This window comes from Penicillium citrinum (genome assembly GCF_028827155.1).
Source record: "Penicillium citrinum strain IBT 23319 chromosome Unknown utg000001l:1.0-4955037.0:1.0-4956770.0, whole genome shotgun sequence".
NCBI lineage: Eukaryota > Fungi > Ascomycota > Eurotiomycetes > Eurotiales > Aspergillaceae > Penicillium > Penicillium citrinum.
Window position 1 is genome coordinate 4,168,374 of NW_026622686.1, and position 27,306 is coordinate 4,195,679.

The 27,306-nt window shown below is 47.6% G+C and overlaps 13 protein-coding genes across 13 annotated transcripts; 8 read left to right on the forward strand and 5 right to left on the reverse strand.

The window, feature by feature from the left end:
• Window positions 1–49: 49 nt before the first annotated feature.
• Window positions 50–1,541, reverse strand: N7469_001569 (25S rRNA (adenine645-N1)-methyltransferase; the record flags this gene model as incomplete). Its single annotated transcript, XM_056640489.1, is given in 2 exon segments — window positions 50–1,332; window positions 1,349–1,541. The coding sequence occupies 2 exon segments, from the start codon at window positions 1,539–1,541 to the stop codon at window positions 50–52; spliced, it is 1,476 nt and encodes a 491-aa protein (XP_056506246.1).
• Window positions 1,542–2,502: 961 nt separating this feature from the next.
• Window positions 2,503–5,901, forward strand: N7469_001570 (uncharacterized protein; the record flags this gene model as incomplete). The annotated part of the gene is made up of 5 exons (XM_056640490.1): window positions 2,503–2,605; window positions 2,686–3,374; window positions 3,442–4,526; window positions 4,580–5,720; window positions 5,770–5,901. 5 exons carry the CDS (start codon window positions 2,503–2,505, stop codon window positions 5,899–5,901), a joined length of 3,150 nt encoding a protein of 1,049 aa, XP_056506247.1.
• Window positions 5,902–6,318: 417 nt separating this feature from the next.
• N7469_001571 (uncharacterized protein) lies at window positions 6,319–7,848 on the forward strand (the record flags this gene model as incomplete). Its single annotated transcript, XM_056640491.1, has 4 exons — window positions 6,319–6,987; window positions 7,046–7,142; window positions 7,200–7,736; window positions 7,802–7,848. The coding sequence occupies 4 exons, from the start codon at window positions 6,319–6,321 to the stop codon at window positions 7,846–7,848; spliced, it is 1,350 nt and encodes a 449-aa protein (XP_056506248.1).
• Window positions 7,849–8,372: 524 nt separating this feature from the next.
• N7469_001572 (BAR domain-containing protein) lies at window positions 8,373–9,686 on the forward strand (the record flags this gene model as incomplete). Its single annotated transcript, XM_056640492.1, has 5 exons — window positions 8,373–8,407; window positions 8,532–8,687; window positions 8,806–9,367; window positions 9,464–9,595; window positions 9,654–9,686. 5 exons carry the CDS (start codon window positions 8,373–8,375, stop codon window positions 9,684–9,686), a joined length of 918 nt encoding a protein of 305 aa, XP_056506249.1.
• A 771-nt stretch (window positions 9,687–10,457) lies between these two features.
• On the forward strand, window positions 10,458–10,937 carry N7469_001573 (uncharacterized protein; the record flags this gene model as incomplete). The annotated part of the gene is made up of 4 exons (XM_056640493.1): window positions 10,458–10,468; window positions 10,578–10,661; window positions 10,712–10,764; window positions 10,858–10,937. 4 exons carry the CDS (start codon window positions 10,458–10,460, stop codon window positions 10,935–10,937), a joined length of 228 nt encoding a protein of 75 aa, XP_056506250.1.
• A 408-nt stretch (window positions 10,938–11,345) lies between these two features.
• Window positions 11,346–12,704, reverse strand: N7469_001574 (sterol homeostasis protein ARV1; the record flags this gene model as incomplete). Its single annotated transcript, XM_056640494.1, has 3 exons — window positions 11,346–12,338; window positions 12,401–12,454; window positions 12,516–12,704. 3 exons carry the CDS (start codon window positions 12,702–12,704, stop codon window positions 11,346–11,348), a joined length of 1,236 nt encoding a protein of 411 aa, XP_056506251.1.
• A 384-nt stretch (window positions 12,705–13,088) lies between these two features.
• N7469_001575 (uncharacterized protein) lies at window positions 13,089–14,129 on the reverse strand (the record flags this gene model as incomplete). The annotated part of the gene is made up of 1 exon (XM_056640495.1): window positions 13,089–14,129. One exon carries the CDS (start codon window positions 14,127–14,129, stop codon window positions 13,089–13,091), a length of 1,041 nt encoding a protein of 346 aa, XP_056506252.1.
• A 55-nt stretch (window positions 14,130–14,184) lies between these two features.
• Window positions 14,185–15,364, reverse strand: N7469_001576 (uncharacterized protein; the record flags this gene model as incomplete). The annotated part of the gene is made up of 3 exons (XM_056640496.1): window positions 14,185–14,840; window positions 15,099–15,246; window positions 15,311–15,364. 3 exons carry the CDS (start codon window positions 15,362–15,364, stop codon window positions 14,185–14,187), a joined length of 858 nt encoding a protein of 285 aa, XP_056506253.1.
• Window positions 15,365–16,652: 1,288 nt separating this feature from the next.
• Window positions 16,653–17,120, reverse strand: N7469_001577 (uncharacterized protein; the record flags this gene model as incomplete). The annotated part of the gene is made up of 3 exons (XM_056640497.1): window positions 16,653–16,723; window positions 16,779–16,843; window positions 16,906–17,120. 3 exons carry the CDS (start codon window positions 17,118–17,120, stop codon window positions 16,653–16,655), a joined length of 351 nt encoding a protein of 116 aa, XP_056506254.1.
• Window positions 17,121–18,027: 907 nt separating this feature from the next.
• N7469_001578 (uncharacterized protein) lies at window positions 18,028–18,359 on the forward strand (the record flags this gene model as incomplete). Its single annotated transcript, XM_056640498.1, has 2 exons — window positions 18,028–18,105; window positions 18,171–18,359. The coding sequence occupies 2 exons, from the start codon at window positions 18,028–18,030 to the stop codon at window positions 18,357–18,359; spliced, it is 267 nt and encodes an 88-aa protein (XP_056506255.1).
• An 841-nt stretch (window positions 18,360–19,200) lies between these two features.
• On the forward strand, window positions 19,201–20,182 carry N7469_001579 (class I SAM-dependent methyltransferase; the record flags this gene model as incomplete). Its single annotated transcript, XM_056640499.1, has 4 exons — window positions 19,201–19,253; window positions 19,309–19,419; window positions 19,475–19,725; window positions 19,782–20,182. The coding sequence occupies 4 exons, from the start codon at window positions 19,201–19,203 to the stop codon at window positions 20,180–20,182; spliced, it is 816 nt and encodes a 271-aa protein (XP_056506256.1).
• Window positions 20,183–22,095: 1,913 nt separating this feature from the next.
• On the forward strand, window positions 22,096–23,167 carry N7469_001580 (polyamine acetyltransferase; the record flags this gene model as incomplete). Its single annotated transcript, XM_056640500.1, is given in 5 exon segments — window positions 22,096–22,293; window positions 22,308–22,449; window positions 22,478–22,520; window positions 22,607–23,059; window positions 23,132–23,167. 5 exon segments carry the CDS (start codon window positions 22,137–22,139, stop codon window positions 23,165–23,167), a joined length of 831 nt encoding a protein of 276 aa, XP_056506257.1. The 5' UTR covers window positions 22,096–22,136.
• Window positions 23,168–23,853: 686 nt separating this feature from the next.
• N7469_001581 (putative GTPase NOG1) lies at window positions 23,854–26,173 on the forward strand (the record flags this gene model as incomplete). Its single annotated transcript, XM_056640501.1, has 5 exons — window positions 23,854–23,874; window positions 23,960–24,068; window positions 24,209–24,310; window positions 24,364–26,057; window positions 26,132–26,173. The coding sequence occupies 5 exons, from the start codon at window positions 23,854–23,856 to the stop codon at window positions 26,171–26,173; spliced, it is 1,968 nt and encodes a 655-aa protein (XP_056506258.1).
• Window positions 26,174–27,306: the final 1,133 nt, after the last annotated feature.

The following is a 27,306-nucleotide window of genomic DNA, read 5'->3' on the forward strand; positions in this document are numbered from 1 at the left end:
TATAACAGATGGTAACCAAATGGCAACCAGTGATAAACTTTTGGCACATTTATCGAATCTTGTATACACAGGGCTTCAGAACTTGAGCCTCTTGCTCGGGTGTCATGCCATTGTCCGGCTTGCGGTCGACAAATCGCTTTTTGCTTCCTGGCGCAGGAGCACTGAGTCCAGTAGCATGTTTGCCTTTAGTTGGAGGACCTCCTGCCTTGACGAATTCCATCTTTACAAACATCTTATTTGACTTGTCGACAGATTCCTCGCGAAGGATGAAGCCACGAGTTCGGAAGACCTCGACAAACGCCGAGATATCCGTCTCGTCGTCAGTGTTAGCCGGACGAGCATCCTCCGCGTAGATGTCACCGTCGTCCAAGTCGGATTCGTCATCGCCCTTCTTCTTTTTCTGCTTCTTTTGTTCAGCCTTGCTGAGAGGCTTCTGGGCGCCGATCTGGGCTTTCTTGCGGGTCACTTTTCCGAATCGACTCTTGACCTCACTGACCCAGCATTCGCCCTTGCCATCACTGCGCAAAATACGCCATGCCTCCTCGACGAAGGAGACCCAGTTAGTTCCCATGAGACTCAGACAGAAGATCGCAACATCGGCAGAGCCATCCTCAAGAGGCAGATTAGAGATATCTGCCTTGGTGATAAGAGGGTCTGGAGACTGAAGATCGTAGCTGTTAAGCTTCAAGTTCAACCTCTTTGAGGAAGGTGTTAAAGCGCGGGCAAGCTGGCCGTCACCACAACCCAAATCGGCAATTGTGCATGCACCATTTGGTCGGCGCGGCAATGGCTGAGCCTTGTTCGGTTGGGGCTTCTGTCCCCGTTTAGGGACAGGAGCCGCAGCTCGGCGACGGACAGTCTGGATATAACCGTCGACGGGGTTGGAAGGCCAAGATTCCTTGACTTGACGGGAGAAGCCAGCATGGTATTCATCAAACAATTCGGGATTCGCGTTGAACAATTCCACGGCCTTCGAGGAATCCGTTGTGTATAGGGTTTCGTTCAGATGGCGGAAACGGGAGGAAACCAGCTTTTGACGCATCGCTTGTTGTAAAGGTGTCAATGTCGCTGTAGTTGCCGGTGGTGGAGCGAGTGCCTCCAAAGCAGCGGCGGTCTCCTTGGAGGGAGCACCCGTCGCGCCCTTCTCTGCCTGATTCTCACTATCCTTCTTCTTTTTGTTTTTCTTCTGCTTTTTACTTTGTTTCCCCTCCTCTTGTACGGTCTCGTCTTCGGTGGGTTTCACGGTTTCGCTTGCGGAGGTGGAAGTTGTAGAATCCTTCTTGGACTTTTTATCGGCCTTCGACTCGGCGGGTTTGCCTTGCTTGGGGTTGGCTTTGGGGGGGTAGACCCTCGATATGTTTGCGATACATTTCATCGACATTTCCCCCAGTCACACGATCATTCCCACGCTTGCGCTTCTTGTTTTTCCCGCCCGTGGAGGCATCCTTGTTCGATTGCGACTCGTTCTGAGCTGGCGGCGCCTGCTCAGTCTGCGACTTCAGCGCGGAGCTTGAGACCGACCACCCTGGGACGGCGAACATGATCGAAAGGATGAGAAGACAAAGACAAAGCTGTCTCTGTCTTGGTAATTGTCAATTGTCTTGACAGAACAAGAGTTGTGGAGTTCGGGGAAAAGTTGGAGTTGCAACTTTTCCAAAAAAAAAAAAAGTTGCCGGCAAAATTTCATGGTAATTTCGATACGAGAATTACCGTACGACTGTTCGGTCTAACAGAGTCTCGTCTCCCTTCTTTTCTCGTTTTGCTTCATTATTTCATCTAATCAAAGCATCTTAAATTATTTCGATATCCTCTTTTCAGCTTCAAGATTGTATGATTGATTATTCAATATATATATGGCGCAAGTCGTTGGACAGTCACTAAGCTACAGCAATTGGTTCTGCTCTAGCTGATCGATCTATGCTGTAAGCTGTAAACCTCTCCTTGTCACTGTGCCGTGGAAGTGCCAGTCAGCCAGCATCAGCAATCCGCAATGTACGATGCATCAGCCCAACCTTGAAGAATCTCACCGGTGCATTTAAGCTTTCCAGGCTGGCAGGGGATTGAGAAGTGCATGAGTGGATAGGTCAGCCGCGGGTGAGATCGTATTTCGAGTCGCTGGTCTAGACTGAAGAATGTGAATTGAAAAAGTGTCTCTAATATGAGCTTAAGCCTGTCAGTTGTAAAAATGTGGATATTCTGCAATCTTAAAATCTGTTCTCATTGTACTCCTAAAAGACTGTTGATTGAATATCACCAAGAACAGTTCGGATGATCTGCGATGCTCGGCAGGAGTGGAGCATCCGAACTCCAGACTCTCTCGTTGTGTACAGCTTTAGTCTTAGTCTCACGCTTTCATTCGTCTTTGCTCTCTGCTGCTTTCTCTCCTTCTCCTCTCCTCCTCCTCCTCCTCAATCTCCTTCTCTCCCCTCCTTTCACTTCCCCACTATGCCAATCCTTCGGCTTTATCTTTAAGATCGCTGCATCGCTGACATTTCCAGCAAGATGCAACCACCTGACGCGGGGCAGTCCGATGGCCCCGTTGAAGCGCCACGAGAGTCAAGTTCCCGTCGAGTCCCGAAGAAGCGAACAAAAACCGGCTGTTTAAGTATGCACTCAAGAAACAGGAGAGAAAAGAGGGACAATTAAACATTCGACTTGCAAGTTGACTGTGCTAACCGTGATCAGCATGCAGGAAGCGTCGCATCAAATGCGGCGAAGAGAAACCCATATGTAGCAACTGTGTCAAATCAAAGCGCATTTGCGAGGGCTACGCTCAAAGAGTCATTTTCAAAAATCCCATGGGGATTTTTGGTACTTATGGCCCTCCACAAAGCCAGGACTTTCAGATGCACCAACAGATGCGAGTCCCTTTATTCAATGAACCATTACCGGCTCAACAAGCTGCCGCAGCGGCTCAGCATCCCATGTTAGCGCCACGCCCTGTGGATATGCCACCAAACTTGGGGTATCAAGCTATGTCATCTTCTGAAACATCTCCACCAGAAAGCAAGTCGGCTCTTCCAGCACCACAATTCTATTATCCAACACCACCAGTCAATATTCCCCCTCAACCATGGCCATCTCACACTGCGGAACAAGACCAGCCGGGATTCAACCCCCCAAAATCGACCAGTCATTTACAAGAGCAACATCAATCTCAGCCTCAGCAAAATTCGCCGCCTGTCAATATAGGTGATACCGATACTCATGCTGCACAGGGCACAGAGCGTGTAGAATTTAAGTATCCGCAGCAACCAGTAGTCGGCTGGGAGACTTTCCCGACTTCCCAAGACTATGCTGCCCAGTATGCTGCTCAATTGGCGAGTGAATCAGCGCCGAATAATAAGAGCCAGGAACATCCCCTCTTCCCTCGGGTATGTTTAGATATGTCTTGTTCCAAAATTTTCCCATTAATTTATATGCTGAAAACAAGATCCACAGCAAGCTTCCACATATCAATATCCCCAGCAGTTTGGACAGATGACCCCGGGGCTCGCTACATCAGAACCCTTTGTTCGTCAAGCTCGAGGACAGGTTTCTTACATGGACGAGGAACTCGAAGACTTCTATGATGTAGAGTCTGATGAAGAAATGCTGGATCAAACACAAAGTGAAGGCTTCAACCAGCTCACTCTCATCATGGCCTCTGCAAACCACGACAGTCAGCTTCGTTCGTTCAGAAGCCATCTTAATGAGCCCAACATTCTTGCGAACTACCGGCCTTCACTTGGATCATCTCCGTTGAATAATCCGAAGACAGCTCGCATATTCGCCCACTTTATTCACTCAACGGGACCATGCTTGTCCATATTTGAGCGACATCCGACAGACTCCTCAATTGTGTTGGGAGTACAGGTGCCTCCTGCTCAACAGGGTCTTTGGACATACACGCTTCCCCTGAAGGCATTGGAGCATCCTGCACTGCTCCAGGCTATTCTAGCAGTTAGTAGCTTACATATCGCGTCTCTCCAAGGAGTACCTTCAACTGTATCTTTGAAGCACTACCACTATGCATTGAAGCGAATTGGTCGTGCAGTCAGTCTACCAATGCGACGCAAGCAAATTGGTACTTTGGCTGCCACGCAATTACTCGCGTATTACGAAGTGATATCGGCTGATCACTCGAAATGGAATAGCCATGTGGCTGGTGCTGCACAACTCATCAAGGAAATTGACTATGCAGGCACCACTCGCGATCTTCGAGCATACAGACGACAGATCAAGGAGCAACGGCAGCAAATGCAGTGGTCGAACCCACAGATGTATCCTTTTGGATTCGATAATGATGACGAGGACGATCCTTTCGCCGAGAAAGAGACCTCGATTGACGAAGGATTGTTAAGCACGATCCTGGGACGAGCAATTAACTATGACGAATTTGGTAGTGTCGAGGATGGACAACCTCAGTCCCCCAAAAAGTTTTTTTCACGGAAAGATATTGAGAACTTTCGACATCAGTCCGATCTACATTGGTGGTTTAACAAACAGGATGTCTTGCACAGTATGATTAGCGGGGAAAAACTCTTGTCAGTCCCATATTTTCAACACCAGATGTTTGCCTACTGATTGTATCATCCAGTGTACCATTCTTCATGAAGGGTCAGTGCCCTCCCCGTGCGGGCATCGGCCGACTAGACGCCATTTATGGATCGTCCGATCACCTTTGGCTCTTACTTTCCCGTATCACCGACTTTGGTTATCGAGACCGAAGGCGAAAGTTGAGGGCATTACGTATGGCTGGAACGGAATGGCGGCCTGGTCCCGAAATGCTTAAATTTATGGGACGATTTGCTCGCGGCAATCCCCGCAAAGGACCGGGGCCACCTGGAAGACCACCAGGGCCTCCGCCATCCTCCTCGTCTACTTCTTCACATTCAAACCCAGGCTCCGGGTTTGGCTCAGGCTCTAACTCGGGCACAACATCTGTGTCGCCTCCAGATTCTGCACAAAAGGGACCACCTTCCCAGCCGCCTGCGCCAGAAGATCGTCCCATGTATGGGATGATACCCCCGAAGCCTCCTACTCGCCTGCCATCTGGTTTCGTAGATCCCCGCCAAGAGCAGCGAGAATCATCAGAGGAACTAGATGAGAATGAGGCATCAAGTCACAGGGAAATGGAAGATAGATATAAAGAAGCAGAGCAGGAATGGGAACAGATCTTGATAGCAGTGGATGCTTTCGCGGATGCTCTTGGACGAGACTTTCAACCACTCCCCGTGGATGTGATGCCTTCAATCTCGACTCCTTTTGGCCCTGCCTTGCAGTACCGCACGCATACTATAGCGGTGATCTGGGGATTCTACTACGCAGCTCGCATCCTGCTAAATCGATTCCATCCTTCAATGCCACCAGCTATGATGGTAGCTGCTGGAGTGGCTGCACCCACGACAGCGGAATATGCACAAATTATCGGCCGAATCACCGCAGGCATCTACTACCCCCAAAGATACAATCTTCAGGCCGGCAGCCTAAGTCCCACACTTGGGTCTTCACTTACAGAAATGACAGTTCCAGTCTTTTTTGCAGGGGTACAGTACACAGACCCAGTACAGCGGATTTGGACGATAGCAAAGCTGAGAGATGTTGCCCGATTGACCGGATGGAAAACTTCCGATGCCATTGCGGGTGGCTGTGAAAAGGCGTGGGTTGTAGCAGCCAAGCTTGGGCGCGGCCCGCCATATGAAAGATCCTTTGAATTACCTGCAGATCGAGACGCGGAGGTACGTGAGATCATGCCCAATCATTTTAATTCGGACTAACACCAAGTAGGATGTTCTACACCGAGGGGAGGCACAGCATAGCGAAGACCGACGATTTGTGACGGTGGAACTTAATGATCGGGCGTCTCGTGGAATGGGACTATTGAGTTTAGAGGGCGATATGCAGAATTTGGAAGTGTAATGTAGTATAAACAGGATATGATATGCTGTTGAAATGCAAATAGAAATGCAAGAAGTGAAAGTGGGATGGCATCAGCCACAGTGGATATTCCTTAGTCAGGGCGTGCATATGTCATAGGAAGTTCTGCCTAATGCACCTGCTCTCTAAGGCTGAACAACACTAGCTTCTTCTTCTTCTTTCAGCTCATCTTTCTCTTGATTCTTCCTTGGCCTCGTTTTATTCCCCCGCTTTGTTTCTTTATTCTACTATTAGTCTCTGTACTCTCTGTCTCTCTTCCATCCTCCCGATATCCAAACCATCTGCCTGTCCCTGGCTCTCAACCCCCACCTTCGGCCCGCCAGAGTCAGCCGCCATTGTCATCCACGGTTCAACCCCGTCATCCTTTGTTTTAAGGAATCCGGTGATCTCATTCTAGCCATGTCGCGCTACGATGACTATCGCTCTTCAACGGGTACTCTAGACTCGCGCGATCGTTATGATCGTTACTCGCGTGGTCCGCCTGTCCTCGAACGAGAAAGACCCCGCGCGCGTGAAGATGAGCGCTTCGAATTCCGTCTCCGCGAAGATGACCGATATGGCCCGCCTGCGCGCGCCCCCGGGCGATACTATGAAGATGAGCACTTGTCTCATCCTTCTGCTTCTGGCCCCTTAGTAGCACATGACCGTCGCCGTCGTCGTGATGAGAGCCCATCGTTCACTAGGCCACGCCTACTTAGGCGGCAATCTTCCCTCGACACTTTTGATCGCATCCCTCGTCGCAAGATGGAGGCATTTGAGGCTCGCGATCGTGCTCCTCGCATGCCCCACGTACCCCCACCTCCTGTGCAACGGCCTTCACCCGGGCGATATCGTGAACGAGAAGTATATGAAGACATCCGTATCGCCGAGCCTGACTACTACGGCGATGAAGAATTTCGAGAATTCGATGATAGAGAGAGAATGGCTCGTCGTCGACGTCGTTCAAGTAGTACTGCCCGTCATCGCCATGAGGAGAAACCATACCCACGCAAGGGAAAGACCCGCATTCCCCGGAAATGGGTCCATGTCCACGCTATCTTAGATCTGGGGTACCCGTTCAAGGAGGAGGTAAGACAATTCCTAGTCGTCGTCGGGCTTTGGGAACCATGTTGATCTCATGAACTAGGATGAAACAATTATCATTCAGAAGGCCCTATCCAAAGACCAAATTGACGAAGTCATTAGTCTCAGCAAATCGTTCCACCGTCCGGCCCACTCAGAGAGTGAGTTACTTTCACAGGGTCCCCTATGGAAAGCAATAATGGTTAACCAGTACCTAGCCGAATATTTGCGTATTCCACGATCCCCAGTCCGACAGCTCCCACCCGAGCGAGTCACTACCGAGTACCTCGAGGTCGACTCTCATTCGCATTCGCATTCGCATTCCCATCGCCATTCTCCTCGCTCGAGTCACGAAGCCTTTATCGTCGAAGCTTCACCCTCACGCAGACAGGATATAGAATACGAAGAAATTGTCGAACGATCCCGCCCTCGCCCTCGTGCAATTTCTCGACCTCGATCTATATCCGTACATGGACGACGCCGTCTTTCGTCTCCTGTTCGACTCGTGGAGCCCCGAGACTATCTCGAAGAGCGAATTGAGTCTAGACCACATGGTAGCCAATTAATGGTGGTTCGTCCCCGAGATAGTGATCATGAAGTTGATTCATATATTCGTGATTTGGAGGAAGAAACACGACTCTTACGCCTAGAGCGCCAGGGGGGGATTGAGATCACGCGACAACGTGAGACCGATACCATTGATAATAGAGGAAATGCGGAGGAAAAGATTGAAGTTAACAGATCAGAGCGCAAAGGTATGTTTACAATCCTCCCCTCTTTATACGATTTTATGTCTTTCAGTTTGCTAATACGCGTATAGAACCCAGTTCTCGTGTGATGCGTGCCATGTTTGCGACTTTAACATGATGGGATTTACACCGTCTACTATACTTCTGTTTCGGCTTATTCCCCCGAGTTATTTTCATAGTCACTTTGGTCTTCCCCATCTCTCTCTGCCGATTCCCCTTCTTTCTCTCTATCTTACTTTCTTTTCTTCATCTTTCTATCTTCTTTGACATTTCTTGTAACTTATGGCCAACGATTTCCTGCAGCGAGGAAGCCGACAAGGGGAGCTAGCGACGCTCCAACAAATGAGATGATTTTCACGATCTGAATGGATAACTACACACAACTGCGGCTTTTTCTCCTATGTGTTTCTATTACCTCATTTTCAATATTACTTCTACACCCAGAATACATCTTATCTACTCCATAGACTGTACTGTAAATGCCCGCACTGACGGAATCGTGGCGGTGCGGTGGGGCGGTGCAGCGGGCCATCGCACCTTCGTAGCTTTCGAACAAGTCGACGTTCAATCATCCTCCTCCATTATCTCCTCCACATACAACCCGCACCTATTCACTCCCTATCCTTCATTTAAACCGCAGTCATGGATCGAGTGCAGGCATTCGGCAAGAACTTCAGGTGAGCACAGCCACTATCCTGTCAGCCTTCGCTGAGATGCCCCTCCTCCTCCAATGTGACCCCCAATCTCATATGTTTTGGACCGATGGACTGACACTGTCTTATCTGTTCATTTCGCCAATAGTGCGAACTTCACCCCTTTTGCCCAGCGCACTCAGCAGTTGATCAAGGAGCAACTGGGTCAAGCCGAAGATAGGACTCAGCTCCCTGATGAATACATTGAGCTTGAGAAGCGCGTTGATGCGCTCAAGGTTGTTCACCAGAAACTACTTTCCGTGACGTGAGTCTCATTTGATTCCTCTTAGTCTGTGTACGCCGCAATGCCCGTGCAGGCTTGCGCTGTCACTTTCCTACTTTTAAGAAACCCTCCGCTGACCGTGTGGGTCTATCTGCGATAGCTCCCAATACTCTAACGAGGCATACGACTACCCACCCAACATTCGCGAGTCCTTCAATGATCTAGGCCGCACGATCAATGAGAAAGTTACTCTTCTCTCGCAGGCTGGTTCCCCCGCCGAAGCCCAGGCCGCCCTGACTGCTCCTCCTACCGCGAAGCCTCAGCCCAAGACCTTCAACCATGCTATCGCGCGCGCTTCGTTGGCGGGCTCTCAAACCCTGGCACAGAGCACCGAGGGCGAGGATCCTCTTGCTTCGGCGTTGGAGAAGTATGCCCTGGCCGAGGAGAAGGTTGGTGAGGCTCGTTTGGCTCAGGATTCTCAGATCCAGTCACGATTCCTGGCTGGTTGGAACACAACACTTAACACCAACATCATGTTTGCTACCAAGGCTCGAAAGAATGTTGAGAATGCGCGCTTGACCCTCGACTCTGTCAAGGCTGCTAAGAAAGCTGCTGCGCATGGTGATCTGGATAACCTGAGCGAGGAAGCTCGTCAGGAGATTGAGCAGGCTGAGGATGAGTTTGTTGGTCAGACTGAGGAGGCCGTCAGTGTGATGAAGAATGTATGTCAAATCCCTCCCCAGAGCCCCTCGTACACCTTACATGGAAGGTTATAACCGGTAACTATACAACTATACTAACATGACCCCTTACCCCAGGTCCTTGATACCCCCGAGCCCCTTCGCAACCTGGCTGATCTGATCGCCGCCCAACTGGAGTTCCACAAGAAATCCTATGAGATTCTCAGCGAGCTTGCCCCCACTGTGGATGCTTTGCAGGTTGAGCAAGAGGTACAAGAGCCCTCTCCGCAATAGTCAAGATACCTGTGCATATCTAACATGATTTCAGGCCAGCTACCGCAAGAGCCGTGAAGGTGCTTAAATGTAGTATCTGCATCTACTTCGTTCATTTCCCCCTAAGCTGCTGTTTCGTAGCCTTATTGTATCTACCTACCCCTTTTGCTTCTATGCCATTACCAGAACCATTGAGGATTTCTTCCACCACTTTCGATTGAGTGGGATTAGATTGGAATAATACGCCAGCCTGTTATTCTCTACTTTCCATATTCGCTCGTAAATACAGCATATTTATTTACAAATACTATAGTATACATTTAACTATTACATACTTTGTAGTCTGCCACTTGAGCGTCACCGCCCTGACACCTCAGGCCACTATTGTCCCACTAGCTCCAGGAGCTCCGACATCCAACGCCGTTCCAACTGCCACCCTTTCAATCCGACATTCTACCTGTCGCATTTCCCTATAAACCCATTACAAATTCGTCTAGTGAGATTCTCGCGAGTACTTTTCAGCCCGTCGAATCGCTGACTACGCGCTGCACTGCCGACTCCCGCATATCTGGCCGGTCTTCTCTCCGCATCACTTCAACGCCCTACGATACACTTGACATTCGCGACCAGATCATCGCTTTACCTTTTTCATCTAAGAGCTTATCTATCGGCATTTTCGCTCTACTTGCTTTCGTGCAACGGACCGCGATCCCTCGGGACACATTCTCATCCTGAACACCCTGAATCACAACAGGTGTACGAATCAGCCCGTGCATATTGGTTCAACGACCTCAGATTCATACAAACACATCACCAATAGGTCCGAGACGGCCAAATCATACATAGGACATACACCAAGATGGCGAACGGGTACGTGGTTCATATTTGGGTGCAAGGATATCTCGCATACGATCTATTCCAAATGATTCTTCGATGCGATGACCTCAGGCCGAATAGCTAATATCTTCATCTTTTCTAGCTGGTCCCTATTCATTGGTCTTATTTTCGTCGTGGCTGCTTCCGTAGCAGGATGGTTCCTTTCTCCGAAGAACGAGAGTCGAACGTATGTCTGAAATCTTCGATTTAATATTACACGAGAACTAATAAATGTAGCGTCTGGAGAGCCACAATTATTCTCTCTGTTATTTCTTGTTACTTGATGTGGGGTACGTTTTCAATTCTCAATTCTTTCCCTATTCTCAACCTGGAATGCAAGAATAAAGTCGGGATGATAATGATTTAAACTAACTCATTCCCAGCAATCGTCTTCCTCGCTCAATTGAATCCTCTCATTTCGCCCAAGCGCTCTGATATTCGTCCTGGGCGAGTACCCAATTAAAAGAAATACCAGTGGCTTTGCACTTTGTTTCGTCTAGGCTCTTTGCTTGGTCGTTTTATTTATTTCGGGCCGGGATTTGTTTCCTTTTATTCTCGGCATTTTATGCGTGTATCATGTACCATGTCCAGTCTAGGATATAAAGAATATCCTTGTTGAACTTTATGCTTTTCCTACCTTATGGAAATATTTCTTTAGGGTTTTTAGCGATTGTCTAAATCGTATGCACTTGGGTTGCGGGTGTTTTGTATAGTTTGGATAAATTTGATTTGATTGATTCATTACCTTGCATTGTAGTTGGTCTATCCTATTGGTAAACTATACCATGTAAACCGATGTTAATCCATAAATTCATAGATTCGGTTAGACTTAATATTACACACAACTTCTATCAAATCAAACAAGCACATCCTATCCAACCCCAACAGCCCCAAGAATCACCCTCTGCACCGCCCATCTAGCAATCTGCCCGGCAACGGCAACAGCAACAGCTCGTAAATATCCACACCCAAGCAGGATATAAAGAGCCTCGATATTACTAAGTAATACCAAATGCGCATCAACAACACCAAGCGAAAGCAATGATGCCAGACAATCAAATAATCCCGTCAAATAGCTAGTTGGCAGATATGGACGGAGAAGAGACTCCGCAGCCGCGAGGGAAGATTCCAGGAACGACGGTGCAGATGTAGACCCTCTGTCTGAGGAGAGGGCTGCCTTTGCGGCGCCGACTTCTTTCCGTCCTGTTCCTGAATTGGTTTCTCGGGTGTTTCCCCGGCCGTCTGCGCCCCATATCACCAGAAGGATTGGGAAGACCTTTGCGCAGCTACTGACTAGTAGCGCTGTGCTGATTGCTGTTGGGCTAGCGGCTGTTGGAGGGGGGAGAGGTTGGATCATTTGGATTGGAGCTGTTGAGGCTCGACGGAGGGGAGGTGGGCGTTGAGGTTGAGGTAGAAGGGATGGGTCACCAGGAGATGTTATATCGGAGGCATTGTGAGTTTGTGGCTGCTTTGCTGGAATAGCAGATGGGGCTAACTGTTGAGCTGATTGAGCTGCATTAGGTTGTGAAGGTGAGGGTCGCGTAGTTGGGGTTGGAGGGCCGGAAAGGAGGGAGGTTGTGTTGTTGTTTGTGCCGGATGGAGCAGAAGTGCTGCTGTTATTATTGTTCTCTTCTGTTTTTCCATAACGATGGGATTTAGGAACGAGAATTGAGGCGAGGAGGCGGACTGTGAGGTGGTGCGCCAGAGTCGCGGCAAAATTCAAGGTCAGGAAGAAGAGGTATTGCACGACGATAGGGGCGCGGGATAAAAAAGTTGTTGCGAGTGACGGGTCTTTCTCCAGACGGGCCCAGGTGAGGTAGACATCGAAGAGTAGGAGGAGGATTCCTAGGCGAATGATTGATCGCTACGAAATTCGGCGCATTAGTTTAGTTATTCCATGGAGTGGAAGTGATAAGGGCGACTAACATCAAAGCAGTTGTCGTCGCGTCCGAGACGGTTGAAGAGAAGATGACGATAGACCTATTGCAGTTTAGAGTCAATATACTGCTCGATTATATGGTTTAGTAGAGTAGACACTCACTTGTGGTTTAATTAAGACCAGGTCGATAAAGATCACGACGAAGTCATATTCCACGTATTTGTCGGCGAAGCGCTGGCAGCGCGGACACTGAGTCAATCGCACACCTTTTCCTTGGGACCGATCATCGGCGCGACTGTATGCACTATACAGGTGCGAGACTGGATAGGAACATTCGATGCAGATGGGCATCGTGTCATGGCGGGGAGGAAACTGGGGGAAATGCTTAGCTGCGAGTTTCGGTCGAGAAGGGCGGAGTGCGGGAGGTCTAGACAAACATGCACTTCACTACCAACAACTATACAGTAGCAATATTAGTATATTAGTATATTAGTATATTAGTATATTAGTATATTAGTATATTAGTATATTAGTATATTAGTATATTAGTATATTAGTATATTAGTATATTAGTATATTAGTATATTAGTATATTAGTATATTAGTATATTAGTATATTGATATGAATGTAAGATAATGAGTATATTTGATATTCATTGACAGATGAATAGATTATTCACATAATGTACTTGTTTACATCGTACTACTTTATACAAATCCCCCTCTCTATCTACATCAATCAATGACACTTTTATTGTCGGCCCAGCTAGGCTGAATCGCCCGACACACAGCCTCATAGTCTTGAAATCGTGATGTGTCCTCGGGCAAGCCAGGTGTCGTCCAAAACATCGTCCAATTACTATCAGCCAGCTTCCACGAGCCACAAGAGCGCTCGAAATACCATTTGTTAACCGGGTTGTCCTTACGACTGCGCCAGCAAACCCCATTGGGAAAGCAGGTACGCACCATTGCATTGAATACAACATCTGCCACGCCACCGGCGCCCTGGCTGCGCTTGAGAACAGCGAATTTATCCAAGTATGGAACCATGCGTGCGACGCTCTCGGGGCTGCCATCGTCTTCCACGCCTGGGACGGATTCCCAGGTGAGGATTGCACCTCCTTCGTATTCACCTGCAACGATAATACCGGCAATACGATCATTCACTCGTTCAAGATAATTCTGGACATCAAGTTTCCGGTCGAAGGAATCTTCGATGAGGTGAACCAGACGGGGCAGGTCAATTGACGGATCGTTCAATTGCAATCGCGGCTGACTCTCGGCTGTCCACATTTGCATGTACGGGTTTGGAAGAATTGTAAGAGGCATGCCTCGCTTCACAAAGGTAGAATGGGGAGGAAGTGGGCTAATAGTACTGGGCCGGCCAGATCCAGCACCACGACGTCCCGGTGGAAGCGAGGATGACAGGAGAGGTTTATCGGTGAGGAGATTGTGGATGAGGGGGTTGCGCTGACGCCGAGTTCCAACAGCAGAGACATTGGGTTGTGCCCCTTGGGGAGATCGAGCCGAGTTGGCGACTTCTTGAGGAGAGGTGATGATACCAGAAGACGCCGAGGGTAGCATGGCCAGGGTCTGTTGGGATAAGCGGAGATTCTCCAGATGCCCATCGAGAAGAATTGACATTGTCTCTGCACCCGGAAGCTTGCCCGATTGTCCCGGGAGAGGCGAGAATACCTCGGCGTTGACGAATTTTGAAAATGGGTTGCTTTCCAGTAAAGCAGACGCAGGTCCAGTGTCTTTGTGAGGGGCTTCCATTTTTGCGTTTCCGGTTATTGACTCTCGTACTTCTGCCAACTCTTCTTGAATTTCGTCAAATTCTTGCTCCATGTTGATGAAGACATGAGATGATTGGGGGTCCCCTAAACGCTGGGATACCTCCAAGCGGGTGCAGAAGGATTACTCGATCTAGTGATACCTCCTTCTGCAGAGAATTGATTCGCTCCGCAGTGAGTGATGGGTCTTCATCGGGGTCTGGAACATGGGATAGCCCAGCGAACTCTCTTGTCAATGAAAGCACAGCATCATTGGCGGAGATTGGTACCGCTCGGGGGTTTTCCTCCAAGTACGCAACCGGCGTGACAATGACAATATGGCCATCACGGAGTGGGCTCAAAAGCCCCTTTCGCGACATCACAGTAGGGATCCCCGCCCCCTTCTCTGAAAGTGACAGCGCTGAATCCAAGCGAAACGATTTGGAGTCGGGCTGCTCATCAACTGCGGCGGAAATCCGGTTGGCCTGATCAATCGCGAGGTGTCGCGCAGCTGTGCCGTCCATCTTGCCCGGATCGACGACCACAAGACATGCCATACCCAGGCGCACAAGCTGGGACAGTGTTCGAGCAACACCTGCAACTACATCGTCATCAAGCGACTGGGGGGTTCGTGATCTTGACCAAGGCCAGATGAAGCCTCTCGGCTGGCTCCAGACTTTGCGGAGCAGGTGTGGTGTTTTGCCGAAAGACCGGACTGTCATAGACAGCTCTCGAAGCACCGTAGAATGAACCCAAATTCACACCCGAAGGCAATGACTCCGATGGATTTTCAGTGGGTTTTTCCTGTTCACTTTGGGATTGGGCGATGGGCTTATGCGTGTTATTCTTAAAGCGAGACAAGTATGACTTGGCTTCACGTTTGGTCGAAGCAGAGCTCAGTAAGCTCAAAAAAAATTCCTGTATATTTACATAAGATGTTGTTCATATATGCTCATCGGTAAAATCGGCTTACACACCCGATCTAGGAGCTTCTCTTTTGCTCGGTGCCCTAGCCGATCATGGTTCTGGCTTGAGTTAGAGAACTCGGCAACCTGCTGAGCTCTTGGAAGCGATGGCGCCGAGCGTATAGCGACAGAGTCATTGGTGCGAGCGATATGTTGCTTCAAACCAATATGGTCAGTTTCGGAACAATGGAAGTACTCGGAGATAGCCTCAAGAGCTCACCTTTGCTAGCGAGGCCTGAGCGGTGCGAGGCCAATTCAAAACCCGAGAGCCCATTATTTTAGCCACCAAACACCCAACGGTGCGAGGGGATATACAGCCTCGAGGGAGGAATATGTAAAAAATATAAATTCAATCCAGTCCAGAACAGAAAAAAGAAGAGCGAAGAGAAAGAAGTAAATTGACTGGGGCATGACGCATCCTCGGTTGGTCTTCACCGCCTGACGATCCGATGGTCAATTTTAACGTCCCCCAACCGTACCGTAATTCTCTCTCCTTTCCTTCCGAGTCCTCCCATCCCCCGACTAAACTCACTGTGGAATTATAAGCCGATGTCGCCGAGGCCAAATAGTGGCCCTTGCTGATCTGAGCAAATTATCAGATGGACCGATATTCTGGGTACGGGTCGTGACATCGCCTGTTTGGCTGTTTCAATCCACTCATGGGGAATTGTCAGACATCCACTCGGCGGGGCAGTCAACCGATCAGTCCAGGGCTGCAGACTTGAATCCCTGTCGTCGGAACTTGGCGGGGCTAGGCGAAGCTCGATGTGGCTAGTGAATGTCTCTAGTAATCAGTTGGAACTGTTATAGATGTAGATTAGATCGTACCTATGAAGTAGGTACGTGATAATTTTGAACGTGACGCAAGAGGAATCAGATTATATATCTGATTGATTGGATGTCCTTAGTATGGTAAGTTAGTAATATTATACAAGAACTTGACCAGATATGACTTGCCCTAGACGAGATCCATCTCGTCTAGGGCAAGTCATAAAACACGGATGGTTAGCAGTGAGTCCCTGCTTATGGCTAGTCATGAAATTCGCGTGGCAGTCTCCGACTTCCAGTGTCAAGATGTGTTGGAATGTGCCATTCGCACCTGCGAATGGCACAGTATAGGCATACTAGTTACATAGTAGTACACTATTTTTACCTAAAAATACAAAAATTTATAATATCTTCCACTCTGCAAATATTAGTCATCTGGAGATTATTTTACTGGTTCTTTTTTCTGTATCTTGTATTTTTTTTCCATTTCCATTTCCTATTCTCTCTAACTTTCGTTTCTGGAAGCAGCAGAAGCAATGATCATTTGATTGAGCCACAGTGCTTTGAAGCACTCGGGTCAGCTGAAACAACTTAAAAGGTGGCTTCCGCGGCGGCGATCAGAACGAGGGTCGAAAACACAGCCACAACCATTTTCTGTGCATTGTGTGCAGGATATATGTCCAAAACACTGAAACTTTTAAGCTACATGCCTGGGAAAGTTGGGGTCACGTTCAAACCTTGACTAGCTTCGACACTCCTAAAGTTGCTATACTAAGATCCAACCTCGTAAAGAATTAAAACATTGAGTATGAGTCATATCCAAAGCAGCTCGGTTTTCCATCATCATTTAGTTCGAGGTTTTTAACTATGGCTCTATTAGTCTCTATTATCTATGATAAGTCTAGGAGAAGAGAACTTACCAGCAAGGTCGAGAATATCTTGCTTGTTGTCATCGGTAATAGTGTAGGAGAAGAAGGCATTCCCACTGTAGCGAAACGTTAGACATTATTCAGTTCCAAATTAGATAGAAAGATATAATCATCTTACTCTTTATAGTAATAAAGGGTACCATCTTGATTCAAGAAACACTGGTTTAAGTCGAGATGCCACCATAACTCCGACCCGCATTGAACAGCCATCCGGGATGGATAATCTGTGGTGTCGAATTCCGCGGTACTTGCGTCGCACTTAGACGAGATGTCTGCCATAGCTAGAGAGGAAAAGCCTAGGGCTAGGAGGATCTGAGGTAACTTCAAATTCATGATGAATTGTGAAGAAGTAGTATTCGAGATGTGAGTACTCCTCAGAGAGAAGGAAAAAAGGGTAATTTATACCCATTACCCAGATGCTTCATTCTAAGGCTGTTGGGGCCGTTTGTGAGATATCAGGGCAGCCCTGGCCCCTACGTGCATCTTTTCCTAAAGGAACACGTTTTCCTTGGGAGCGACAAAGTGTAGTTTCCCAGATAATGCTAATGTACATTAGTAAGTGCGACGCAGTACGTCGCACTAGTAGTTTTGGAGGGAGCCGATGAGATACTAAGCAATATACTGTGTATACATATTTACTCCGTATAGCCCAGGCAATCCCGCTCCTTTCGCCCCCGGCCCCAGCCCCAACCCCAAGGTGGAGCTCTCAAATCCTGTGTCCAAGTTTAGCCACTTGGAGGACACGCCTCAGCAACAAGTTCAAGTTGCCAAGAAGAAAACGGAAGACTTAATTGTACTATGTAAACTACTGGAGGATATATGTTGTATACTTGGCATTCTAACCAGCATCCTAAAAACTTAGACCATCACCTACTAGTATTTGGCCGAAAACCTGACCAAAACCGCAGCGGTTTTGGTTAGCATTTGAAGACCTCACAATTTTGCGGTTAGATTTTGGTTAGAATCTTAAGACCGCAAACCAAATCGATTTGGTTTTGGTTAACATCTCAAGGTCAATTCCAAAACCGTACCGCGGTTTATGTAAAGGTAAAACTGATCTCCAATATTACTGTACAAGAATCTTGAACCTGGAGGCTGGTTTTGACAGATTGAAATGAATCTTCGGTGCGAGTGTGACGACGAAAGCATTCCAAAGGACAGCGTGCTATTTACCTGGGGACCTCGGCGTTTTGTGGCCAGAGAAAAGCTGGAAAGTCACTCGGCGTAATACCGACAATACATGCATCTATCGGGAAAGTTGGCTTCGTTGATGTTCATGAAGAAATCCAAAAATGGCCGATTGGACCTTAGCCACGGGGTACATCACTAAAAAGCGCTAGTATGGTTAACTTACAATACTGGATAATTGGAATGGAAGGATAGTTACTCAATGTACTTACTAAGTACGGGGATCCGTCGTCGTGGTCCACGGATGAAGAACTAGTTTATGTTGCCCAGATGCGCAAGGCACTGACAGACCCTCGCATCCATGCCCATCAGCACGCCAAACGAATTTGGTCCAAAAGCCCACTTCCCGAGGGAGGTTCTCGTTTGAGACTATGGAAAATATGAGTCAGGTCACCCGGTGAGAGAGGAGACTGATAGAGATAAGAGCCGTTTCTTGTGCGAATCCAGGATTTTGCAGAGCATACCATGAGTGAAATCTTGAGAACGCGTTGACAAAAGCTTGCTCTTGGGTAGGTCACCCTAAAAGGTATGGGCACTTGGAAGCCTGAGAACAGCATCATTCTTTCTCGAGTGTCTGACTCTTGGGGGAATCCTCTTGGACGAAACCAGTCACAGACTGGCCTATTGAAGAGCACAGACGGCATAGAAGGCTATACGTCATATGAGCTCGCACTTAGTGCTGTGTTTGTCCTAGCCCAAGCATTCTAACCTAGATCAGCCTTGAGACGTCCCAAATGCTTACAGAGGCAGCGATGGGTTCTTGATTTCATTGGCTTAAGCTGTGCTGAGTCAGTGTACCCCTGCAGTGGCCTTCGATGCGGTGGTCCGTCTATATATGGGCTATATAACAAAAAAAAAGGCATCAACGATGAAGTGCGAGAAAAATCCTGGTTTTGTTTGTCGATCCGAGGGGGTCACGAGCTGATAGCAAATGCACATTATCCGAGCGCTTCATTCGTTGAACATCTGTTATCTGAGTACTGTTAAGCCACCAACGTGAATACCCCAGTAGTCAACACAAGGCTGCCGGCCGGATCGTGCCATAAATAAAGCTTCCTTCTGCTTTGTCCTCTTTTTTTTTCGCACTTTGGGTCTAATCTTTTCTTCTCTTTTCTTTTTTTTTCTTGGCATATTGGAGGATTGCTCCTTCCAGGAAACAAAAATCGAACAATCATCCACCCAGTCTTCCAAAGCCACTCCCTTGTAATTCTCCAAACAAGGCACAATGTCATCTGCAAAAGATTACGTCTTTACCAGAGACTACCTGGATAACAACCGGTAACTCATCCAACTCCAAAGCAAGGCAACATGGAAACTAAAGAAGAATGTACAGAATTAATTTACAACACTATCTCGCTGTACAGCTCTTCGGATATCACATTCATCCTTCAATCCCCACTGAATCAGCGGATTTGAGCATTGTAGACGTGGGCACAGGTACTGGGTAAGATCATTCTGGTTTTTATTCAGTCGCCGAAAAATCTGTTAATCTTCTGTAGAATATGGCTCACAGATCAAGTGGGCAAGTTTCCAAGCTCGGTCAGACTAGACGGATTGGACATCTCTCTTGATGCTACACCGCTACCGGAATTGCTCCCGGACAATGTCAAGTTTAATTTATGGGATATTAAAGAAGACGTACCAGAGCACTTAATTGGCATCTACGATGTGGTTCATGTCCGGTTCTTCGCCTTTGTTCTTCAAGAGCCAGACCTAGAACATGTCCTTGACAGCCTGGCTAAGCTTCTCAGTAAGTTGAGCTTTCGATTTCTGCTTTCTCAATTGAGCTGAATCTCATCTATATAGAACCGGGCGGATACCTGCAATGGACAGACATGGACGTAAATTCATGTCGATTGGAGAAGATCAGGCCAGAAATCGAGGCCGATGCACAGCTCAAGTTGCTGAAAATGTTCCAGGGTAATGACGACAGACTTCGCCCAGCTTGGGTACCTAAACTCCCCGGCTTGTTCGCCAAAAAGCAGTTTAAAGCAGTTGAATGCAATGCTAAAGAGTGCCCACCACATCTAGCGTTATCCTGGCATGAATGCGGACTGCTGGCCACGGAAGTTCTTGCAAGAAGTAAAGAAGATGACAAAGATGTAGCGGCAATGTTCAAGCAAATGCTGGACCAGGCTGCCAAGGAGACACGAGATGGATCGTACTTGGCCTTTACCAGATACACTGTTATCGGTCAGAAACAGTAACGACCCCCGTTACTATCAGGCATATTCTGGCGGGGTTGCCATGTATTTCTCTTTTAAACTACTCCGAAAATTTCCTCGAAGAATAATAAAATAATGAGTGGTCTGAAGTTGGGGAATACTGTTTGACATCTGGCTGTCTTGAGTAAAAATCAATACATTGTCTCTTTTCTGATCGGAAATAGAGCAGCCATGAATACCGAGAATAGTACCGGTTTAGCCCTTCTCGTATTGGTTTTGAAGTTCGGTGATATTGCTGGGAATACGTGCTTATCAAGGCAGGTGCCAATGTTGATAACATCCATGTTACCAAGACCGGCACTGGACTGGTTTGACGGCTGTTTATCCAAAATTCCGTGGTCTGCTATATGGATATACTATTTCTTGAGACAGACTGTGATCCCAACTGTAAAAACGAGAATGGCAATACTTTCTATATATGGATACAAGAAACAGTTTCCGATAGAGAATTCGATTCTTCCGGCGGGATGGTAGAGCGGATTTTCTTGCAAAAACAATCGGGGCAACATCTCTTTTCACGAAGATTTGTGTTTCGGGAATCTATATAAGATTGATACAAAAAATACTACTAAGAAAAACTACAAAATATTGGCACCGATTTGAATTTGAGAAACAATGATGGTAAGACCGTCTGGGATTTAGTACGGAAAGATTTTGATTCAGAACTACTAGTAGAGTATCTCACCAATATTCTGTCATATGGAATATCTGGTGAAGATTTTGATACCGCGTCTAAGTGGGATGAAAATGAGTCTGAGAGTGAGGCTCTCCAGAGTGAGGCTTCCGAGGCTGAGACTTCCGAGAGTGAGTCCTCCGAGAATGATTCTTCTGATAGTGATTCCGAAAACACCTCAGAAACCTCTTTCAACAGGAGTTTCTCTTTTTTATTTTTTTATTTTATTTTTTTTTTTTAATTATTATTATTATCTAAAGGCTCAAACTGGTCGGTACTAATATCTCTTATATACATCATGATATAGTTAAATCTATTTAGCTATACAAATTGAAAGTATGACACTTTCAATTTATCAGAACATACCTATGCTCTAATAAGCTACGGACTAATTAATACTAATAGTATTGCTGTAGAGTGTAGTACTAATAGATATAGTATATCTATACATTCCATGTATATGGGATATATCCATCAGCCATTTATTCTCGTATATTGATCCTGCTCATACAGAGCTTGTCTCTTGTTTTCCAATATGAGCATCGAGGGTAGCAGCCAGCAGAAGATACAGTAGTGCCTCTTCATCAATCTAAATTTTCTTCGATGTCCACCTGACCGCTCTTGATCCAGGAGCGGTACCAAATGGTACTTCCCGTAATATGGTTATCCCACGCCTGATGGCGGTACCGATAGGTTTCCCCCGCCACCTTCCATCCTTCCAGGCCCGCTTTTTGCTTGCAAGTCAATCAATTCTTCAAGCCTCAACTCATCTTTGTGACTTCACCACTTCTTCTCTTCTTCCACCAAACCTGCAATTTCAAAAAGAGGTTTGTTTTTCCCCCTTTGATCAGTTGATTCCCCTTCCCTCCCTTGAAACGTCATCCTGCTTTTCCAACTTTCACCCCCTCCTTGCGCACAGTGGTACATCCGTGTCGCAAATTCTTATCTGCAGCCACCAATCGTGGCTGCAGTGGAGGATGAAAACTGCAATACCGCTAAAGTCGACGTGAAGCTCAAGACTTTCCGAACATTTTCCTATGCTGTCTTTTTTTTTTTTTGGTTTTTTTGGTACCGTGCATATACTAAATCCCCACCGGTCCAGATTTGCATCCCTCGATCCTCCCCCACTACCAGCATCTAACTGGGATCCCCCCTGGCAAAAACCACCACGAACCGTGTGCTATCACCCTCACGCGATCACTTTAGATCACCATTATAATAGAGTCGACCCCGGCCGATAAATTATATTCCTTCGAATTCAATATGTCCGATCCCAGCGACCGCTCCTCGGAGTCCATGCCCGGCCCCGAATCCACTGGTTTAAAGCCCTTATCCAATGCCGAGGATATGGCTTTGCCAAACCCTAGCAACAGCGACTTGTCCCGCTTCATGAGCCGCGCTGGCATCTCTCTTGCGAATGGTTTCCCCTCGAAGACGATGAGGTCGAGGAAGTAGATGAGGACTACGTCGCCGTCGATCAGGAGGATGCCAATGATTACCCTGTCTGGTTCCGTCGTCCCCGACGCAGCATCGCACCAAACTTGATGAATTGCATCCTTTTGTCCAGCTGCTTTCCGTCTCTAATGTCGAAGACTGCCTTGAAGTCGAGAAGGCATTCCTGAGAATGAGCGCTGTTCGCGTGACAAAGTAAGTCCACTGCAGCTTGATCTGCCTGAGATAAAAGGTACAAATAATAGAAGAGACCCGGAACTAACGTCGTTACTTCTGATCAGTTCATCTATCGTCTGAGTCGTTGCCCTGAACTCAGCCTGGGACTTTTCACTCTCCCCATCATCAAGGCCGGTGATCCCAAGCCGCCGGCGACCCTGGTCGGCCACATCATTGCCACCCGTACTTCGGAGCCTTGCGTTACCGACCGATCCATGAAGCTTCCTTCTAACTGGCAAGGTGAGCGTTGGACTTTCGAGGATGGAGAGGCCGTTGGTCATGAGGAGGGTGGCGGCACCATTGCGATTCATTCTTTGGCTGTATTGGAAGAGCATCAGGGAAAGCAAGTTGGCAGTACCTTGATGAAGTCGTATCTCCAACGTATTCGTGAAGCTCAGATCGCGGATCGGATTGCAATCATCGCCCATGACCACTTGGTAGATTTTTATAAGTCATTTGGCTTCGAGGACCGTGGCGAGAGTAAGTGCCAATTTGGCGGCGGTGGCTGGAGGGATTTGGTAAGTTATGGGAAAATGCAACCCTTTCTTGTCTGCTGTTGTCTCTACTTATACTAACTCTCGAAATCATAGATCTTGGAGTTTGGTAACGAGCCGCTGCAAAACTAGAACTCAATGGATCTTCTCCTTTTGCTCTTTTGCATCTTTTCGGCGTGGACCGTGAACGACCCCTTTTGCCGGTCTTCGAGTACTCTTTTTGTCGGATGTCTTCTACCTATTAGTGTTTTTCCCAGTTTCCTCTCATCTCTCATGTTCCCGTTAACGCAGTTCATGTCCGGTCATCGGTTTTGGTCTTCGGGTTTGAAAGAAAACGGAGTTTGTTTGTTTCTGTTTCCGATATTCTTACTTTTTACCCTTTCTCTTTTATGTTCTATCTCCGCATGTCTCCCTTTCAATTTTTTTTTTCTTTTTTTCCTTTTTTTTCTTCCTCCCCAGCCGGAATGGGATTGTTATGGCCAGTTTTATGGGTTTTTATGGAACCAGTCTATGTAAAATACTGGAATACAATGTATATGAACAGGGACCAGGCTTCACTTGAAATCTAAAAAAAACAATCAACTAGATGTTTCTTCTAAATATATTTACCCCATATTTGCTTTTCCTTGCCCAAAATCATCCTTTTATACACCCAAACTCGGTTAATCGCTACGTCCAATCTCGACCCCGCATTCGCTCGCCGCCCGGCAGAAAATGTCGGACAAACAATTTTTTTCGTCGGGGAAATCAACTCGCGGTCCAACAACCTCCCACTCCAGAGTCAACTTCACTTTCGGTTTTGACTCCTGTGGCCCATCATGAAGACGACTTGGAAAGATGTGAGTCTAATCCTTTTGACGCATTTCTATCTCATCCCTTCTACTGTTCCTCCCAGACTCCCCAACTAATCTGTTTGACCGCCAGATTGCGCCGGTGCCCACCAACCAGGAATTCCTGGATATCGTCCTCAGCCGTACCCAGCGCCAGCTTCCTACCCAGATTCGTGCTGGTTTCAAGATCAGTCGTATCAGAGGTACTGTACTCCTTATCTGAATTATATTCCCGTTTTCATCACCCTCCTGGACGATACAATAGAAGAAAAAAATAGCGCCGCGGGTGATCGGGTTATCGATAAAGGTTTTTTTTATCGCTAATCAAATTTTCTTGATGTAGGTTTCTACACTCGTAAGGTCAAGTACACTCAGGAGACCTTCTGTGAGAAATTCCAGGCTATTCTTGATGGATTTCCCCGTCTTCAGGATATTCATCCCTTCCGTAAGTTCTTTTTACATCTCCGCTGCCTGGGTCCGAGTCTAATATTGTCACAGACAAGGATCTGATGAACACTCTGTATGATGCCGACCACTTTCGCATTGCTCTTGGTCAGGTTTCAACCGCCAAGCACCTGATCGAAACTGTTTCTCGCGATTATGTCCGTCTCATCAAGTATGCGCAATCGCTTTTCCAGTGTAAGCAGCTGAAGCGTGCTGCGCTCGGTCGCATGGCGACTATCTGCCGTCGCCTCAAGGATCCTCTCGTCTACCTGGAGCAGGTCCGCCAGCACTTGGGTCGTCTTCCTTCGATCGACCCCAACACTCGCACACTCCTGATCTGTGGTTACCCTAATGTCGGCAAGTCGAGTTTCTTGCGCAACATCACCCGTGCCGATGTCGATGTTCAGCCCTATGCCTTCACCACTAAGTCGCTGTTCGTCGGCCACTTCGACTACAAGTACCTGCGTTTCCAAGCTATTGATACCCCCGGTATTCTCGACCACCCTCTGGAGGAGATGAACACCATTGAAATGCAGTCGATCACTGCCGTTGCCCATTTGCGCTCTGCCATCCTTTACTTCATGGATCTTTCCGAGCAGTGCGGCTATTCTGTCACCGATCAGATCAAGCTCTTCCACAGCATCAAGCCCTTGTTTGCCAACAAGATTGTGTATATCGTTGTTAACAAGATCGACGTTCGCCGTCCAGAGGATTTGGATCCCGAGGAACAACAAGCACTGCAGGATATCCTGAAGGCCGATGATGTCGAGCTTTTGCAGGCTTCTTGCACCACCACCGAGGGTGTGACTGCCGTCAAGAACGCCGCTTGTGACAAGCTGCTCGCTGAGCGTGTTGCACAGAAGCTCAAGTCTGGAAGCAACACCTCCGGCGACCCCAGCGGTCGTCTTGGCGATGTCCTGGCCCGTATTCACGTTGCGCGACCTATGGGCGGAGTCACCCGCGAGACATTCATTCCCGAGGCTGTCAAGAACCTCCAGAAATACGACAAGAACGACCCCAACCGCCGAACATTGGAGCGCGATCTGGAGGAGGAGAATGGTGGTGCTGGTGTTTACAGCTTCGATATGCAACGCGACTACACTCTTGCCAACTCCGAGTGGAACCACGACAAGATCCCCGAGGTGTGGAACGGAAAGAACATCTACGACTTCGTGGATCCCGATATCGAGACGAAATTGGCTGCTCTGGAAGAAGAGGAGGAGAAGATGGAGGCCGATGGATATTACGACTCAGACGAGAGTGTCGAAGATGCCGAGGATGCCGATACTCGCATGAAGGCCAATTTGATCCGCGAGAAGCGTGTCCTGATGAAGAACGATGCCAAGATGCGCAAGTCGCTCAAGAACCGCGCCGCCATCCCTCGCAGTGCCAAGGCCAAGAAGCTATCCCAGCTGGAGCGTGCTCTGGACTCTGCTGGCTACGATGTGGATGCCGTTGGCGAACGTGCCCGTTCGCAGAGCCAAGTCCGTGGACGGCCTCTTACTCGGGATGGTGGTGATGATGGCGATGATGCCATGGATATTGATGATCCCCACAAGGCTATTGCCCGTGCTAAGAGTCGTGCCCGCAGCCAGGCTGCCACTGACAGACGTCACGATGGTGTTGTGAACGAGGTCTCTCGTGACAAGGCCGAACGCCTGCACAAGTTGGGCCAGAAGCACCGAAACCGTATGGCTCGTGCTGGTGAGGCTGATCGTCACACAACTGTCTCCCTGCCCAAGCACTTGGTATGTCTTTTCCCCTTTACCCTGTTATACATAATCATCATCATGAAATTATTAACATATTTTTCCCAAAACAGTTTGCCGGAAAGCGTGGTATCGGTAAGAACCAGCGCCGTTAAGGGCTCTCCCGCCACGGGCGACGAATCAAGACCCATTTTTAATCATCGTCAAAAATTGGTTTTTATACCGGGTGCACAATGGTGTCGGGCGTTTGCGATTTTCTTTGATTTGTCTCATGTCGTGTCATTTAGCCATTTGGCACGGATTATCTATATCTCATTGTCTTGGGATACCTTTTGCCTGTGAATAGACAGTCGTATGATTTGAGGGGGGCTTGTTCTCCCAGTCAATAGGACCAAAAGTTCTTGACTTAATGATGTTGCATATGTGCGAATTGAGACTTTGTTTCAATTGCCCGTATCAATTGTGTATAGTTACTAGAAGACATAACACAGTACAGACAAGCTCCTCATCTCGAAATTTGTAGTTGCATCAGACGCGGTCCGCGGGTCCCGGAGGCTCTGCGGCAAGGCCATCCAAGTTTGGCAAACCCTCGGAATATCAGAGTAGCGCACATACATACATAGTAGCTGATCATTGTCGATCTGGTATAATCTGTATTCATGACTTGAGAATAGGGCACAGTATCACCGTTTAGCATTATTAATAGTGAATTCTTACTAGATCAAAATAAGTTACAAGGTCGTGGCTGAGTCCACTAGGCCCCCGTCCTTAACGCCGCTGATTTAAAACAAAGAAAATCAAGTTCCTGATAAGATCAGCCTAAACTGTACTATGTACGTACCGTGTATGAAGATTTCGAACTTGTAACTCGACTGCTAGATTGGTTTCAAGGTTTCAAATTACATACATGCCACCCGTTGCAAGTATGAGCTAGTAGTGGGAATTGGGGCCAAATACCAAAGAGAATACACACTTCGTCCTAAGACTAGTGTATAATATCCCGCAGTCACATTGTTGTACATACATAGTGGGTATTATTCTGACTATTTCCAATTGGATTTCCACAGCTGACCATTCAATTCGTTCGGGGGTCATCTTGTTTCGAGCATTTCTGACTGCCAAGATACAAGCGCGTAATGTTGTTATTTTCTTTTTTCTCTTTTTCGTTTCTGTACAACCCTGCATCTAGGGTCACATGACAGGCCCCCTGAGCTTTCTCACCCTATTGAAAAACATTCGAATTTCTCCGATCAACTCGTTGACATTTTCTTCTTTCATCTCACCTGAG